At 35.6% G+C, this 19,254-nt stretch overlaps 3 protein-coding genes across 3 annotated transcripts; all 3 read left to right on the forward strand.

The window, feature by feature from the left end:
• On the forward strand, positions 2,372–4,982 carry LOC18591481 (floral homeotic protein DEFICIENS). The gene is given in 8 exon segments (XM_007017619.2): positions 2,372–2,679; positions 2,798–2,864; positions 2,975–3,036; positions 3,160–3,259; positions 4,306–4,347; positions 4,433–4,477; positions 4,569–4,707; positions 4,710–4,982. Coding segments are annotated over 8 exon segments (696 nt in total). The 5' UTR covers positions 2,372–2,491; the 3' UTR covers positions 4,763–4,982.
• Positions 5,934–11,181, forward strand: LOC18591482. The gene is made up of 7 exons (XM_007017621.2): positions 5,934–6,484; positions 7,206–9,278; positions 9,371–9,422; positions 9,689–9,837; positions 10,260–10,346; positions 10,524–10,652; positions 10,822–11,181. Exons 1-7 carry the CDS (start codon positions 6,413–6,415, stop codon positions 10,900–10,902), a joined length of 2,643 nt encoding a protein of 880 aa, XP_007017683.2. The 5' UTR covers positions 5,934–6,412; the 3' UTR covers positions 10,903–11,181.
• On the forward strand, positions 11,237–13,088 carry LOC18591483 (LRR receptor-like serine/threonine-protein kinase FLS2). The gene has a single exon (XM_018126188.1). The coding sequence runs from the start codon at positions 11,687–11,689 to the stop codon at positions 12,965–12,967; it is 1,281 nt and encodes a 426-aa protein (XP_017981677.1). The 5' UTR covers positions 11,237–11,686; the 3' UTR covers positions 12,968–13,088.

Below are 19,254 nucleotides of genomic sequence, written 5' to 3' on the forward strand. Positions count from 1 at the left end.
ACCTAACCAAATGTAACACAATCATCTCGTTAAATTATATTATATCTTGAAGATGACAGGTAAACTAGGTGATCATCTTTCATTAAGTTTGATCCGAAGTAGGGATGGATCCAGAAATTTTTATGAGTGGTGTTAACAACTAACAATTTGACAAGTTTCTATTTATTGATCAAAACTAAGTATAAACATCCACAAATCATATAAAATTAAATATAATAATCAAATAATATATCTACAAAATAAATTAAAAAATAGAAAGACTCATAGTTTCAAGATATTATTTGGCATGCAATACTATTTTCTATTAACTAGATTCTGTTTGAGTCCTAAACTATTAAATTAATTGAAAAATATTTATACATGAAATATTTAAAAATTTAATTTGAGTTGAAAATTACTATATGAGTTATTTTGAGAGAGTGAAAAACAAAGCCATGGATTGAGAAGAAGAAGCTTTACTACAAGTGTCAAGAGTAGGACTTGAATTTTTTGGAGGGAGAAGAAGAATAGTTTAAGTTTTAACTTTTTTTAATAAAATCTTAAATTATAAATTTTTTATCTTTTAACATTTAAATATTAATATGTAAATTACTTTTTGATAAATTTACTTAAAATCTTTGATCTCTTCCCTACAAAATTATAAAAAAAAATAGATTCATTACTGTCATTAATTATAAAAAATTATAATTAAAACTTTAATTAAGTAATATTCTTATATACATTTTTAGGAATTGAGGGATGTCACCTGACACCACTCCTACAAGGCTGGGTCCGCCCATGGTCCGACATCAGATCAAAGCTGCATGGTTTCCTCCCTCCCTTTGCCTAATTTTTACCTGTTCTAAGATGAAATGCAACATGTTCGGCCCAAGCACTAACTGGCCATCGAAAACCCAGCATGATCCTGGGTTTGGAACTCCGCGGGGCTGAACCCTTTCAAATCCAACATACAAGCCCGGGGCAGTACAAGCTAACAGGCAAACTTCTCCATTTGTTTATCTTAATGGTGGTTTTGGCACTCAAAAAGAAGAAAAAGTTTGGATTAGACGTGCTGGGAAGGTTTGATATGACGTTACCTAGAGGCTTCAACAACGTTAACTTCTTCAAAAATTCGTACGCCCAACGCAGCCTAGCTACTACCTCAAACCAGCTGCGAGCTAGGTAGTCCCCAGGAGCCTGAGAAAGTCCGGTGGATATTAGCACAACTTTAAAGAAGAAGCACACGAATACCTTGCTGCAGGGAGCGAATCAGGCTGTGTTCAATTTAAGTGCTTACACAGTTGGCCATGATCAAGGTTCCTTGATTCCTAGGTGCAGAATCCACTCTCATGTCACATCAGTTGATCCCCGATACTTTATTTTTTATTTACAAAAAAAATCTTTTAAAAAATGATTAATAAGAAAAGAATTGGAGTACATACAAGGTCGAATATAAGGTAATTTAAATAATAATCAGAAATATTAAAATTTTTTAATTAAATGGTTTTGACAGAATTTTTTTAAAAAAGTTGAATATTGATTTTTTAAATAAAATATTTTAAATTGATGAAATCAAAAATATAAATAGAAACAGAACAAACCAATACAATAGATAAAGATAACATCATTGTTAAATATTGACAAAAAAAAAAAACTAGGACATAGTAAACTTATTACAAAATAAATAATCTTGCTACCTTAAGACACCAAATTTAATAAGACCATATGTTAACTTTTTTTGTCTTTATAAGATTGATTTTTCATGGTTTTAAACCTTTGACAATTAAAAATATAAACATCATAAATTCCAAAATTTTATTAAAGAACTAATGAGTATATTATAAGTATTTAAAAAAATTATGTTATCTAATGTGATTAAAGATTTTAACACATTAAATCTTATAAAATTTAGAGAAATGGATAATGCTAATGAGTTTAATCATTTTGAGTTTGAATTTTTGAATGAATTAGATGTAATTTATAAATTAAAATAATTAAGGGTTACATTACATCTTATTATATAACTTAAGATCATATGTAAAAAAAAATTTTAAAAAAAATCTGAATTTTTGTTCAAATTTTGGCAAGCAAATCCACCCCACATTCGTAATTGCGAATTACCTATCCCAAAGTAGGAAAACCAAGTCTCTGAAGGAAACGCCCAATCCACCGTCCCCAATCGCCGTTAAATAACGATTCGTCAAGAAAAGTCAAAACTGATGAGAAGAGAAGAGAGAAATTCCTTGACGGAGAAGGACGGAAAGTGATGGTCCCCACGCCCAAACATCGATATTCGGTTCAAATCAAACAAGGGATAACTCCCATTTACCACGTTTAACAAACCCTGCGAAGCCTTTCACCGATTAGGCGATGCCTTTCTATTTTTAGCAATGGATTCCACCACCCTCTTCATTTCAGTTCTTTCCTTCTCCTCCCTTCTTTCTTCTTTTCTTTATTTCACTCTCCGTGTTATAGAAAGAAAAGGAAGGAAAGCTAGGAGAAAGAAATATTCATGGCTCGAGGAAAGATCCAGATCAAGCTGATAGAGAACGCAACCAACAGGCAGGTCACGTATTCGAAGAGAAGGAACGGTCTCTTCAAAAAGGCTAATGAACTTACCGTTCTTTGCGATGCAAGAGCTTCTATCATCATGTTTTCCAGCACTGGGAAACTCCACGAGTTTATCAGCCCTTCCACCTCGTATCTCTCTCTCTCTATCTCTCTTTAAAACCCTAAATTGCTTCTTTTTGAAACTTGAAACCCTAGATTTCTGAAAAGCTTTTGGGGGGGGTTTTAATTTGTTTTGTTATCTTTGTAGAACGAAGCAAATATATGATCAGTACCAGAAGGTGTTGGGGGTCGATCTCTGGACCACTCACTATGAGGTCTCACTCTTTACTTGTCCTTTTTTTGCTTCTTTGACTTCCATGTTTGGGAGCTTGGAGGGAAAAAAGCGATCTCTCTGTTACCTTGATCAGTTCTTGTGTGTTTGTAGAAAATGCAAGAGCAGCTGAAGAAGCTGAAAGAGGTTAACAGGAATCTGCGCAAAGAGATTAGGTATATATAAAAAATAACAATATTTAGTAATAAAAACAGAAATAATATTTATTTTTTCCATTATTTTATTCAGTTTTTACTCTTTGTTGAATGTTGTGTTCATGAATTAATGGAAATTGGTAGGCAGAGGATGGGTGACTGTCTGAATGATGTGAGCTTTGAGGATCTTCAAGCTTTGGAGCAAGAGATGGAAACCTCTGTCAAGCTTATTCGTGACCGAAAGGTCGGCCACTTAATTACTTAATATACCTTCCTAAATCTAGAGGCTTTAATTAATAATCTTCAATTCTTCCTGATTTGGACATATACTAAGTCATGTTTAATTTTTAAAGAGGATAAATTAATTTTAAATTACTATAATAATGTAATTAATGTTTCACTCGAAAGTAAGATTGTTGTGACAACATTTATATATCTAGTTAGGAGAAATTAATCAATTTGTAATGATTATGTAATACTTTTTAAAGTTAATTGTCGATATTATAAAATATATTTATGATGCTAGGAGGGGATTTTTCCTCTCCCTCTTTTTGATATATATATTCATCTTTGCCTTTCAAAAAAAAAAATTGGATTAAACTCAAGTGATTGGAGTTGATAATGAATTGATTTCTTGAATTTTGATGTTATTTACAACTTAAGGTTTCAATCTATACATCAATACAAAATTCACTGAAAAAATTGGATGTTATTTTATTTTAAATAGATTTAAGGACTTTTAAATGATTTTCTCAATAGTAATTTGTTTAACTATAATTAATTAGTACATGATTTAGTTCACCATCTTGCTAACTTGGTCCTTGTATTTTGTTAACTAGAATGGTTTGACATGAATTTTACTTGCTTACATGGGAAAATGCCTTAGATATATAATTGATCTATGTTTACGATGTCTATCTAGGAGAAATTAACCAATTTGTGTATGATTCACGGAATGAAACATGTGCAATAAATTTGCAATACTTTTTTAAGGTTAATTATCGATAATATAAGTTATATTTAGATTAAACTCAAGTAATAGGAGTGGATGATGAATTGATTCCTTGAATTTCCCGTTTTTACGTTATTTAAAACTTTAAGGCTTTAATTTAAATTAATACAAATTCATTGGAAAAAAGTTTGATTTTTCTCATTAAAACTGCAACTAGATTAATTGTTGGTGTTGGTGTTACCTTAACATGTATGTGCAAGAAGCTTTGAAAATCAGGTTTGGTTGGAATTCATTTTCATGTAGAAGCTGACCAAAGTCTGTTTTATAATGTATGACAGTATCGTGTTATCAGCAATCAGATCGATACTTCCAGGAAAAAGGTAATCTCTACTTAGTAACTATAGTTTTCCTTCTTGCATTTTGTAATATACTACAAAATTCTCTTTCTTTGTGATCTTGTTGCAGGTGAGGAATGTGGAAGAGATACACAGAAATCTGTTACATGAACTGGTAAGCACCTGCTTATCATACGTTATTATAATGCAAATTCTAGTTCTCTACGCAGAAACCATTGTTTATGATGTGTTTTCATCTGATCAAGGATGCAATCAAAGAAGATCCATACGGGTTAGTTGATAACGGAGTGGATTACGATACCATTATCGGATACCAAAACGGAGGCCCTCGCATATTTGCTTTACGCCTGCAGCCGAACCATCCCAATCTTCACAGCGGAGGAGGATCGGATCTCACGACCTATCCCTTGCTGGAGTAGCATATCCATCTATTCCATGACTCCATTATATCTCTCTAAGCTAAGGTCATGCAGTGTTATTCCTAGACATTCCTCTTGGCTAATATTTGTTGCTATCAAAAGCAAAAATGGTGTGTATTATTACTATAATTCTGTTTAAATTATTATGCGAATTTCATGTTTGGTATTTGTATCTTTGTTACCAGAGATTACATACTCATTTGTGATTTGTGGAAGACCTTGCTTATAATATTTTCTGTTCAATTAGAGAAAAATGCAGGATAGTTGTATGTATTCCTAGACCTACTAAGCCCATGGGCTTTTTCCTTTTTTTTTGACCTTTCAACGTGTGTATCTAAAAAGTTGAACAGGCGGCCAATAGGCCCAAGAGTAGAACAGTAGGCCCAAACAAATGTCTTTAACTAAAAAAAAGAATAATAATATTAATAAAATAAAAAAAGCACCTCATATAATAAAAATTGTGAAATGATAAACAAAACAAAAATCTTTAATGTCAAAAACTTTTTATTTTTGTGAAATTCAAGAGTAGTAAAATTTGTTTTGTTTTAATAAAAATGTAATTTGAAATATGTTTCATTCGTTAACGAATTGTAAAATTATTGTTTGTTTAGGGAATTACATTATGAACGTCACTTTTAATATCAAAGAATTTGCTTTGTATTATATAATTTCTTAATCTCGGATACTTAATTTGACTTGATTAACATCTAATAGACAATAAAGTTTTGTTATTATGGTTTATCTAAAATTCATTTCGAATTTTCTCGTATAGATTTTATGTGACACATTAAATAAGTTTTATATGACAATAAAATTTAATTTCCATGTCAAAAATGGCTCTTTAGTCTTTTAAGGAGTGGTAAGAAGAATTATTATAAAAGAGTTCATGAATAATACAACTATAGAATGAACAAGATATTGTATTTGAATATTTCTTCAAATATTGAAAGAAAGATTATTATAGTGAAGAAAAAAAAGAAAGCATTAAATTTCCTCACATGCCAATTTCTCTTTTATTAATGCAAATATAATGAAAAAATTCTTTGATTATGATAAGGATTTTCTTTAACTAATAATATTATATTAAGCCTTTTTTTTAATTTTTTAAATTTTCTGGTAAATTTAATTAATAATTAGTCCGTATTTATTATTGCATGGGTAATGGACTCTTGAGTCAACGGTCAACCCAAATACGCCGCGCCGCAACCAACAGCCAATACGGTTGCCGTCAGCTGAAGAATTTAGCCAGGAAAGAAGTGGAAGAAGAAGAAGAAGAAGCTGCCAATGCCAAGGGCCAGGAAAGAAGTTTTTAGTTTGGTTTAGTTTAGTTGCACGTGCCTTTACCACACGCCGATTTGATGGAAAATCCGTGAAATCACCGGTCAGCTGAACAGACATTCACCAAATCTAATTTGTCCCCACGTTCGACAGTAACCCCTCTCTCTCTCCCCCCTAAACCCCACCGCCCTGGTTTCATACTCTCTCGCTTTTAGTTTTAGGTTTCCTCTTAAACCCCACCTGTTCCTCTTTTTTTTTTTTTTTGCTCTATTTTTTCTTGCTGTTTTCATGTTTCTCATTCGGAGAGAACCAAAACGACGCTTCCGGGAGAGAAATCGTGCGAAGAGGAAGTAGAGAAAAAGAAAGGGAGAGGTTGGTTGAGCTCCAAGGAGATGGGGGCACTTGCTTCAATCGTCTCCTGTTGGATACCTGAAGATGACCTTTTGTTGAAGAACGCTATTGAGGTAATTAGTTTTTCTTTTTTCCTTTTCTTGTTTGGTTGAATGAACTTTATTTTTCAAGAAAATTAATGATTGGGTTTTCGGTGCTGTTCTTGTTTTCAAGAATTGCTTTTGCTTGTGACCCCCAATTCGAATTCTCTTGTGTTTGTATTTGTTGTCAACGTGGAAGTAACTATACATTCATGGCTAAATTGGGTTCTCTTTGTTGTTTCTAGTAGCTGAATGTTAATGCCTTTGTATTTTCTTCCCCTTTCTATCTTCTGATTTTAGTTATTGGAATTGCAGGGTTTATTTAAATGTCTCTTTTAGTCTTGTGGATGTGTGGCATTGTCACTGTTCTGGTTTTGAAATTCAGGGTTTATTGTGTTGAAGCAGGAATTGTTTGCAATATAAGGCGTCTGTCATTAAAAGAGTTAGAAGATTCTTGCATTTACGTTTATAAAATTTGGGAATCTGATTCAGAGGATTATTCTGTTGTTGTTTCAGAGGTATATTATTGTAAAATCTATCCATAGAGTGGATTGCTTGTGGTTGGTCGGATACTACAAGTTGCAACTTTATGCAACTGCATGAATATTGATGACACTGGAAAATGGAATCTGAATTGTGCAGTTAGCATGTAGTTATCACCTCACACTAATTGAATTTCCTTTTGTTGTTTATCGTCCTCTAAATTATGTTTCTAGGTTGTGAAGCCTGTTTCATTCTATTTATCTGTTTGCAGGCTGGTGCTTCTTTGGAATCTCTTGCCAAGGGTGCAGTGCAATTCTCTAGAAAATTCACTGTTCGAGAACTACAAGAACGATGGCATTCTCTCCTTTATGATCCAGTTGTTTCTGAGGAGGCTTCATCTCGCATGATTGAGTTTGAACGTTCTGCTTCTACCCTGTCTTTGAGATTTGGCAGAACAGGAAATCCAAAAGATAATAGAAGCTTGTCTGGGAAGAGAAAGTCTGAGAGTGTACGTAGCTGTTACTATGCATTGCGTAAAAGAATTCGGAATGAGCCCTTTAACTCAATGGATCTGAGTTTTCTTATTGCACCTAATGATGGAAACTATGTTGGGATTGAAGATGAGCCCATACCTGGTAATTACATGCTTGGAAATCCAGTCCCAGATCATTTTGGAATTCAAGAAACAAATATGAATATTATGCACTGTTCTTTTCCGCAAATATTAGGAGATGGTGGTGCTGCAACCAGGGATGGGTGCACAACGGATGGCTTTCAGACAACCATTCATAAGCAAGATGATGATGGTTTTCCTGCAGAGCCAGTTAATATACATAAGGAAATTCCTCATATACTCGGAGAGAATCAGTTTCTTGTTGAGAGTGGCTCTGGCTTTGAGGAATTGCATCAACCCAAGGAATTGCCTGTGCACAGGTTGTTTGAGGCTAATGATTTAATGGTAAAACCTTCATCTGCATTTGACCAAATTAACAATGACCCAGAGAATATCCTCTCTGAGTTTGAGGGTAACCAGGTCTTCAACTCACCAATTGTGGAGTGTGGGTTGTCAATCTGGAGAACTGACGATGGCTTGTCTGCATCTGCTATTCCCGCTGGTGATGGTCATGGGGAAAAAGACCTGCATGCAGGTGATATCTATGCACTTCCTGGTGATGATGTTGCTAAAAGCAATCATGTATCAGGACATGATGTTGTTGATACAGGATCCCAGTTGGAATCAGCAATACCATGTGAGGAGTTGGAAAATCAAACGACTAATACAGAAGGTTACTTGGTGGAAATAACCAATACCCTTATGAATGATGAACCCTTTTTCATGGATGTCGATGCAAAAGATGTGATTGATAAGTCTTACTTTGATGGTCTGAGCTCACTTTTGGCAAGTTCTCCAACTAATGGTGATCAAGATCAGATGCCTGATTTAACAGAACCGACAGAAACTCAAGATAATCTTGCAAAAGTGTCTTGTTCACGTCTTGGAGAATTGGATGAAGTTGCAGGATCTTGCACTGCTGATGGGCCTGTGTCTCGCAATTCAGAGGTCCTGATGCTTTCTTCTGCATCAACTTCAGATGGTCAGTTCCCTGAACTGACTAATGGCATCATTTGTTGCACAGTAAACACTGAGGACCCAGAAATTCCATGCAACGAAGATGTTGTCTTCGCCAAACAGCTGTGCCCATTGGTAGTTTCCGCAACACGACAGAATTTCAAAGAAGCCAGCAATCCATTATCTGCATGTGCGAAGGATTTTTCTGGGGGTCAGAAAACTAGTGAGGGAGGTTCCCTCCTTGGCCAGAGAGATCAGAAAGATCTAGGGCAATCTCATGGGTCTTCTCAAATGAAAGCATCAAAGATGATAGCAGAAATGGGCCAACTCCATCCAGTTAGTGATTGCAGAGTTAAATGCAAGGATTCCCCATGTGTAGCACCCAGAAGTGACGGTTTTCTAGCCAATAATTCAGCTCAAATTAATTCCATAAATGTTAGTGAAGGCACTCTCCCACCTACACTGACAAAGGAAAAGAGTGAAGAATTTGTACTGGGAAAGCATCGGAATCATAGTTCAGTTGATTCTTTAATAGAGAAACCAGCTCTTTGTTCTGATAGCCACAACAGCTATCCACTTGTGAATTCTTCTGCCATTAAACAAGAAGTGGATCCTCCAGAAATGACTAGAGATCACCAAGCTTCAAGTGCAGAGGTGGGATCCATGGATATTATTTCTCCAGAACCAGTTGTCGATCCTCCACCACCAGATCTGGAAGAGTTAGTGATTGAAAGTGATGATGATGTTCCTTGTTTCTCAGATACTGAGGCAATGGTATGTCTTCAACTACTACTGGTTGTCACTTTTATTATTGTCATTATTATTGACTCCTTTTATTCATGTTATTTCGTTACTTTATGAACCAGATCCTTGATATGGACTTGGATCCAGATGACCAAGATTTGTGTGATCAGGAAGGTAATATGTCAACCCACTGATTTTTAAATTGCTAATTTGTATCTGTATCTGTCAATGTTCTGCGCTTGTAGTTTAGTAATGCATGGAGTTACTATTATAGTCCACCTCCTTCTGTCAGCATGTAGAGAAGAGATAAAAAGGGGCTATGTCTTATCTTGCTTCTCCATCTCCACCTGTTGCGAGTAGTTCAAATTTGATCTTTTCTTATTTGATTTTGAAATAAGTCTTCTAGACATGGACAATAATTTTTACTTTTCCCTGTGCAGTTGCTAGATATCGGCATGAGGTCACCAAAAGAGCAATTATAAGGCTGGAGCAGGGTTCCCATTCTTATATGCAAAGGGCCATCGCATCGCATGGAGCCTTTGCCATTTTATACAGCCGCCATTCCAAACATTATATTAAGAAACCTGAGGTATTCTAAAGCTAATGATATTTGCTATGATAATGCTATGCTTTAATCAAAGCTTTCTTAACTGTTCGCTTGACTGATTACCCCCTTAACCAAGTCCAGTTAAGAAGCTATGCTTTGTGAAGTGCTTATTGATATTTGTTTAAAGGCTTTAAGCCAAACACTGGATAAAAGACTAGTCCTAGATAGGAAACTATCTTGTCCAAGGAACCTTCTAGTATTTTGTCATGATTCTTGTTATACGCTTAATGGGGATCATGAAGTTACTAAATTTTACACTTACGCAACTTCAACAAAATTCCATGGTTTCCTTTTTGGAGCTTGCTTTCTGAAGTTAGTAGAGATTATAGTTTTTTCTTCCTAGCTAAGTAAACTAAAATTGATGATCAAATTTTCTGTAATACTTTATAATTTTCTTTGTGTAGATTTTACTTGGTAGAACAACAGAAGATTTTGTTGTTGACATTGACTTGGGAAGAGAAGGGTGCGCTAATAAAGTATCACGGCGGCAGGTAAGATTTGCTATGACTTGGTATATTTATGTATTTTATAGAATACATATGTTTTATTTTGTCTTTATCCTCTGAGCATTTCAAGTATAGTCAAATCATTATTGCTATAAATAGTTACCACATAAATAGTTGTCCATTAACCTTTCGTACTACTTTTTTGGTTCCTCATATATTCAGGCAATTATCAACTTGGAAGAAGATGGATCTTTCCATCTTAAAAATCTCGGCAGGTGTTCAGTATCGATAAATAGCAAGGAAGTAGCTCCTGGACAGAGCCTGATCCTTAATTCCAGTTGTTTAATTGAGGTGCTGTTTCTTATTTCTTTTTGAACGTTTGCAACATGCATCCTGTGATGCAGTTAACCTGATTTGTTTTTGGTATCCGACTTGCACTATGAATGTTTAGAGAACTACAAAGCTATGATATGTTTGGATATATAAACCATCTTGACGGGATGTAAATGGTATTTTGCAGATAAGGGGGATGCCCTTCATCTTCGAGACAAACCAAACTCGTGTGAAGCAATATCTGAATAGTGCCACAAAGAAATGTTAGAAACTCAGGAACCCCATGTTCAATATGAGGACTCTGTCAGGAGTTGCTCCTTGACACTCGCACTTTATGGGGGACTGGCGGATTTACCACTGGGGCAATTGCTCCCACTAACATCAGAAAACAAAAAAAACACTTTCTGTAGTGTATATGTCATTACAACAAGTTTAAGAAAAATTTTACTAATTTCTTTTGTCTTCCCATTGAAATTCAGCTGGTATCTCACTTAAATCACTTTACACTGTGCTAAAGAAGATATATAAACCTGGTAATTATTTTGTCTAGTTAAATACTACATTGAATCGAATATAAACCCTTTATATTTTGTCTTCATCACAATTATGGGCATTCATCCGCAAGATTAAACGTTGTCCTTGTTCACCCTCTCTGTTCGTGTGATCAGTTTGTCAGAGATGCATCATAGCTTGTGCGATCTAAAACAAATATTTCTCTCACAAGTTTTGAGAATCATTTTCAATTGCAAATCACAAACTCGGGAGTGCACATGAAATCCAGGAAAACAATATAAATATAGGGATGGTGGGAGTCAAAAATCATTTTCCTTTAGCAGATGGTCAAAGCTTACGTCATTTCGTAGTGTATACAAAGTATGAAACAAATCCGATGATAGCCGTACCGTACAATCAAATCTCTTCATCTAAGCTCTCCACGTTCCCCTTTCTTTCTGCTACTCCTTTCCCTCACTTACAGGCTCACATTTTAATCTCAGATCCAAAGAAAAATCCCAGGCGACCAGAAAAAGGGGAAAGAAGAAACAGGGAAGAAAATGTCAAAACTCTCTAGCACCCTCTATCTCTGTCTACGTTTTCTTGTTTTCGTGAACACAATTTCGAAGCTGTTGTTTGCAGCAAACTCTAGAACATATCCAGCTGATATTCAAGTACTCAAGGATCTGAAACATGGGGTGGACCACCGGTCCATTGCTCCCGGATCTTGCTTGAGCTTTTGGGATTTTTCCTTGGACCCATGTGACAACATTTTCACAGAGCATTTTACTTGCGGGCTCAGGTGCGATAGAATCGTCTCTGGTTATGCTCGAGTCACAGAGATCACCATTGACCCTGTTGGTTACTCTGGTTCACTCACCTCAACTTCATGGAACCTCCCTTATCTACAGACCTTGGACATCTCGGACAACTCGTTCTCTGGCTCAATTCCTGACTCCCTCTCCAACTTAACTCGTTTGCGTCGACTTGGTCTGTCTAGGAACTCACTCTCTGGTGAAATACCCGTCATTCTTGGCTCCCTCTCTCACCTTGAAGAACTCTACCTTGATAGCAACCATCTCCATGGACCCATTCCTTCAAGCTTCAACAATCTAACAAGCCTGAGGCGACTTGAAATCCAACAAAACGATATCTCTGGTGAGTTTCCCGATCTGGGTTCACTCAAAAACCTTTACTTCCTAGATGCTAGTGATAACAATATATCCGGCGGAGTTCCTGCAACACTGCCAACATCTCTTGTGGAGCTCTCAATTCGAAACAATAAACTAGGAGGAAATATTCCAGATAACATCGAGAATATGAGGTTTTTGCAAGTTCTAGATCTCAGTCACAACATATTATCCGGATCAATATTATCAGTTCTTTTTGACCATCCGTCCCTGGAACAGCTTACTCTTTCTTACAACAACTTTTCATATTTAGAAGTACCTGGTGACAAGGGGTTAAACAGTAACTTAATAGCTCTTGATTTAAGCTACAACAAGCTTCGAGGTTTCTTGCCAGCTTTCATGGCTTCGATGCCAAAGCTTGCAGCTTTATCTTTGGAGCATAACAAGTTCACAGGTATGATACCAGCTCAGTATGCACTCAAAGCCGCTGTACCCCGGACCAATACTTCGTCTTTTGAGAGGCTGTTGCTGGGTGGGAATTACTTGTTCGGGCCAATTCCAGGACCTTTGCTGGGTCTCAAACCGGGTTCTGCTCAAGTCAGCCTGGCGGATAATTGCTTGTATCGGTGTCCTGACGCTTTCTTCTTCTGCCAAGGTGGGGATCAGAAATCCTTGGTGGATTGTAAGAGCTTTGGGCCTGCAATTCCTTAGAAACAAAGTAACCCCGAATTGTATTATAGTAATGACATTATTCCCTAGTTTGTCTTTACCTACATTTTTACTGTGAAAGGTTACAAGTTTCAGAGAAACAGCAGAAAATTTCCCCTTTTTAGTCTTTTTTTCCCCTCCTTCGATTTTTGACAATTCTATATGGTGAACAAACCAATCTTGCTCAGGCGTCGATTGAAAGTTTCGAGGCTTGTAGTTCAAAAGCGACCAAAAGAGAAACTACAAAACTGGAGTAAATTGCCATGGGGCTTGTGCACTTGCAGGTTGCAGGTTCGCCTTTGTGTTTCACAAAAGCATTGTCTTGGAAAGGAGAAAAGCAATAACTTCGCTTATTATTGTAGAATTGCTGTTACTATTCTACTAATTCCACCACCTGGCGTTGATTCTTTTGCTCGCAAAGCACACATTGGAAACTGCGCAGCATCGTCGGAAAGAAAGGGAAACCACGTTTACTTAAATAATTTCACCCAGCCCCGGCTAGCGACTATAGTGCTGATACGCTGAGATTTCTCATGTGAATTGGCCTAGCCATCCCCTGCAGGCATGCATTGACATCATTTTTTTTAGAACGAACTGAAGGTTACTAAAAGCAAGGTTCTCATTTTTCTTAAACCAACAGCAATACTATATAATAATAAGATGACTTCCAAATTATGGATGTATTAAAGGTAATTTTTCTCAATATTGTATTAATCATGTTCATAAATTGCTTCCTCAATTCTAATATAATTTCATGTTCTCTCTCCTCATAGGGGTCTCTATACGATTCCCTCTCTTCAATGCGCATCGATTTTTGTTATCGACAAATAATATTATGGGTTTATATTGGATGTATTATCAATGTATTGTATTTATATTTAAAATTATAAGTATTTATTTTTAAAATTTTTAATTATTAAATTTATTCATTAACAAAATAATAACATATAATTCACAGCTTACGTATAAAATTTATACCCTGCTAAAATGACAAGGCATCAAATATAAATTCTAATATTAGATTGACACGGTCGCCATCAAGATCATTCTATAAAAGCAAGCTTTTTGCAATGCAGTGGTTCCATGTGCATTGTTCATATTTACTGGTACACAGCATTTAAAGACCCTTCTTAATTAGTTTTGCCATTCTTTTATGAGAATGACTTCATATTCTATCATGAGTTTATATTATCATAGCAGTGCTTTCCTGGCTGAATTTTGTTTCTATTTTACATTGGAGGAAAAAGAATCCAATGTAGAGTAATTAAATACACCCATACCTAAGGATTCTGGAATAATCAATATTCAGCAATGGTATCTCAAGGATAAGGATAGGACACGTTTCCATCCTGAGTTTAATGTTGAAAATCCCTATGATTTATTTTATTTATTTATTATGAGCATGGTTTAGTTGTTAAAGTGTTGTAAATCGTCCAAAATTTAAACAAATAAAACTAAATTTGTGTGGAGTTTTACAATTTTTTTAGTCCTCATGCAATATAGATTGAATGGGCCACTATCTAGGCCTAGCTCCAATTTCTGCTTTCTCGAGAAGTCAAGTTTGGCCCAGCATTTACTTTATCTCTAGAGTCTAGATTGTAGGCTAACTCAGATATTGGGGGCCCATTGAGACTGTCGAATTCTTAGCCGGAGTTCCTGTAGAAGAAAAATTGGCCAGAAAAATCAACAATGGTCGGGTATGGATTGACATCTGCAACAGCTTAATATAGGAATACCCAAGAATTCTGCTAATGTTCCCTGGAAAAGTGTTGCTTTTGTAAAGACAGGGAAATAAGGGGAAAGAGGAGGAATGGAGTTCCATGATGCAGCAAGAAAGTGTCCAGTAGGCTAGGCCATATCTATCAGGTTGCCAATGGTAGGTTTGACAAACATGACAATCTTTCCATGGTAAAAGGCCTAAAGGGTTTTGTTTCAAATCAGGATTGACAATGAAAACGTAATCATCCTTCAACTATACCTTAAACTAATCAAAACAATCTTCGGTGTTCATCAGTATCCCTTGAAATTGTCATCTTCAAGAATTTGTTGCCCGGAAGTAATTCATAAGCAAGGAGGTGGTGCATTAATTGTGGCTTCCCATAGATGTATAGCATCGTTTTACAAATCTTTTTTTGGCACTCTCAACGCCAGTGGTCATCTTCGTTTTTATTATACTTTGAAGGAAGTGGTCCTACTCATCAAAAAATTAATGGTATGGTTAGATCTGGGATGATCTCTACTGACTGTGCCAACCCCGAATTCCAGCTCCATCGATGCAATAAAAGCTTACCCCCAGCCCCTATCTAGTTTAGCATAGAGATTTGGACCTTTCTAAAAGCTTCATTGAAATTGTAATAAATGCCAGAAGAATGTTGGCTCAGCCTTTAAGATTTAGTTTACACCTTCAGGTATCAGAATGAATGGGACAAGTCAGAATCAGAAACCTGATCAAGTTAAGTAAGCTTTGAGCAGATGACAAAGTCGTTTTGAGTTTAGGTACCCTAATTCCCTCCTTAAGTCACAGAACCACATCTCTATTCTGTAATTTGTAAGGCAAAGGTTGGAGTAAACTTAATTGAACTCATTTAAGCCATAATTTAAGATGAGTTGGGAGTGATGTATATATCATATATCATCTGCAAATTTTTTTCAAGATGCCAAATCTATGCAAATCTTGGCTCGTCTCCTCATTCAAGCTGCCATCATTTAAGGCAAAAGGGGTTGGCCTAGCTTACAACTACAGCCCTTGGAGAGGCAAATGGGCAAGGGGGTGCAGGGTTGGCCAAGTGGGGAACCCCATTGTCGGTAGAAAACCCTTCATCCTGGCCAATGGTACACCTCACCCAACGCATCCTATGTTCATTATTAACGTTGAAGATAATGAAGGATCGAACTCCTCCTGCCACCAAAGATCTTGGTTCCCCATACTCCTCCAGTCCCTTCCCAAATTCTCATCCCATATTTTTTATTTAAAGGCATTCCTAGAATATTCTCTTCTGCTTCACTTTCCTTCACTTCAACAGGTGAGTTTCTGCATATTTTCTTGAAATTTTAAGTCGTACATTGAACTTAAAATTATTTGGTAATATCTCAAATATTGCTGTCAATTGCTTTTAAGTTACATGACCCTTCTACTTACTACTAATTACTATTAAATTCTTCGCAAGAAACACACAGCCCCAAGACAAAATCAATGAAAAGGTGTTCAGCTCATATCATATAAAGAATAATTTAACTATGTATATGATATGGGTATTTGAAATATATTATTAGCTTAACTGGAGTGTCGTGCCCTGGTCCTGGAGCTAGGCCAACCCATTGATCCTAATTGTTTCAATAAACCTTTTATAAGCAATGCTATAGCCACTTTCTTTGAGTTTTATAATCTCCTGATCAATCAAACTTCCTACTTAATTTGTTAAACAAGTGATTTTCCTGGAATTCTTTGAGTTTTTGATGGAAAAGTCCGTACTGTATGACTCCTGTTAATCTGTATTATGGGGCCTTGATTTAAGGTCTCAATAAATTCATGGCAGAAAGGTGGGGTGTCTTCAACACGCGCCAAGCCTTGATCCACTCTTAATTTTTGCTTTAATTCTAGTATATTAATATGAATTTTAAGTGAACCAAATACATATAAGATAACCCTAAAATTCACATCTGACCTTAGGTAAAATGTAGGAACCGATCAAGACATTCCCTTATCCCCTTTTTCAAGAAGGAATAAACACTTAGAAGCCTTTTCCTTTTGTGTTGAAGTGATACAAAAACTTACAATTTTAGTTTTGATTATTTAATTTTGCTTCATTCGTAATAATAAATTCTCCGTAAATGATTAAAAGAATTCGAATCCATCCTCTTTCCAACGGCTTAAGAATCAATTTTCACGAAAACAAAAAAAACAGGAAAAGCATTTGTGAAGCTATCACATAACCGGCATGGTCAAAATATTCTATAAAATAGACAAGAAGTTTGCCTTTGGTATTATTCCTGGGTTCATGAGAACCATTGTTTTAGTCCAGGTGAATAGAATTGGGATTGAAAGACAAAAGGGCAAATTATATTCGTGTCTTATCACCTCCACAGTGTGATGCCGACTATTCACTATTCTCAGGCCATGTTATTCTTATTCATTTTTCCCTCAAGATTCCTACATACAAAGTATATATATGACATTTATTTATTCATATGAATATGATCATATACACACACACACACACACACATATATATATATATATATATATATATATATAATATAATATATATATATNGAAAGCTAGAAAAAAATATGTTGTTTGTCCTGTTTTGTTTTCTCCATTGCACCTTAATAATATCCATATCTGACCCACCACACCTCTCTTTTTTGCTTCTGTGGGAATAATCCATACATTTTTTTGCTAACAATTTCTACATATAGCCCAATTGTTGTTTGACATGCATGAGTCTGCCTGCCTTATTGGAATTGCTTTGCCAATGAGAAAACTTCTGCGCCAGCTTTGTATATATTAATGGGAAATGGTTCTTCCCTAAATATCTCTATGCAGTACTATGAGCTACTACTAATTAATTTGATATAACAAGTGTTACTAATTGAATTTTTTGTTTCATTTTTCTTCACTTTTAATAATAATAAATAAAGTGTAATCAATACTACTGTATTGAATTTTATTCAAATTGTTATAAAAAATTTATATGATGACATGTAGTTAAATCTATAAAAGTACTGTATGATTAATTTTCGACAACCTTCTCTAAATATGATGTTCAGGGGGTGAGAAAGAAGGTTAATTAATTAATTAATTATATATATAGGCAAATGGGAGGGAAAATAATTGATGCGTTTAATAATATTATAAACATGAGATTGGTCGAACATATTAGTGCACCACCCCGAGAGAGGAAACCACTTTTCATGCAATCCCCTCTCCTAACATATAAAAAAGAGGACAATGACTCAATTAAATTGTTCATGTTCAAACCTTTTCCAATAATAGAGGCACGTGGCAGGTTGCTGATTGGTCCCTTCTTTTTAAACATCTCCACCATCTTTGATTGATGAGACAGACAGTGAGCGAGAGATGGGAAATTAAAAAAAACATATGACGCTGAGGGAAAATATCTGCTTTATCTAGACTTTACATGTATATTGTTATGGAGTCGAAGTGATCAATAAAAAGGAGGAGAGGGGAGGGGGGTGGAGATTGGAACAGGGACTGGTCGCCCATGAGCTGACACAACTTCTCCATTATGAGGGCAACCCACAATCCCGTATCAAGAATCGGGACCTCTTCTCTTCTCCCTCGAAGTTGTCAAACCCAATGCTTTGCCCTATGCTTGCTTTCTGTGTATAGTTTTTCATCGAAAGTTGTTGAGATAAAAGGTCCGACGAGATACATTTGCCCGTCTCGAGAGAGGGGGTAAGTTGTACGGATCTAAGTTTTTCCCCCAAAAAGGCCAACCTGAAACTAGCTACTTCCATGTTTTAACCTCATACTTTATGTTTGTTCAAGTACATGGCTAGGTTAGTATCGTGACCATGCATAACGTTAGGGTTATTCTTGTAATGATATATATATATATATGCTGATCAAAGCCCTAACATAAAAACTGGTCTAACTATTATCATTTTATTTAAGAAAAAGTTGGGATTTAGTCTTTGATTTCTCTTGCACCTTGGACTTCTTCTAGCACACCCTTCTACCCAAGAAACTCGTCTATGGGTTTTGAAGGATTGGTCGTCGATTGCATGAGAACCTGGCCATCATTTATTTGATGCTTTATAAAGTACAAGAAAGGTAACATTCTTTTTCCTTTCAAGGGCTGACAAAAGTTAAATTCAATGCATATAGCTTTAAGTCAATAGGAAAGAAAAGAAAAATCTGAGAAGGCGGTCCTATACTCTAAAAATTGATGTAACTTAGATTCTTAGAATAGAGTGCAACCTAAAATAGATGATAATGTCTCTTAGAAAAGAAGATGCTAAAGGGCAAAAAATGGAAGGAATATTGCTTGTTAATAAATCAGGATGGGATCCAAGCCCCACAACTGATCATTTCCTTTTGCAGAATTGATCAGTGGCAAATCCATGCTGCATGCAGATCAGTTAGTGCTTTGATAGCAAATGATTCGTAAGAACCTGATAGAGGTTAAGTTGTACTAAGTTAAAGGAGTAAGATTGCCATATTCCTTACAGCATCTCAGTAGTTTCTTTTTTTTAACTATTTTAGAAAGAATTTTTCTCATCATGGCTTGGGTATAAGATTCATCACAGCAGTGAAAGAGATGGTT

This window comes from Theobroma cacao, chromosome 8 (genome assembly GCF_000208745.1).
Source record: "Theobroma cacao cultivar B97-61/B2 chromosome 8, Criollo_cocoa_genome_V2, whole genome shotgun sequence".
NCBI lineage: Eukaryota > Viridiplantae > Streptophyta > Magnoliopsida > Malvales > Malvaceae > Theobroma > Theobroma cacao.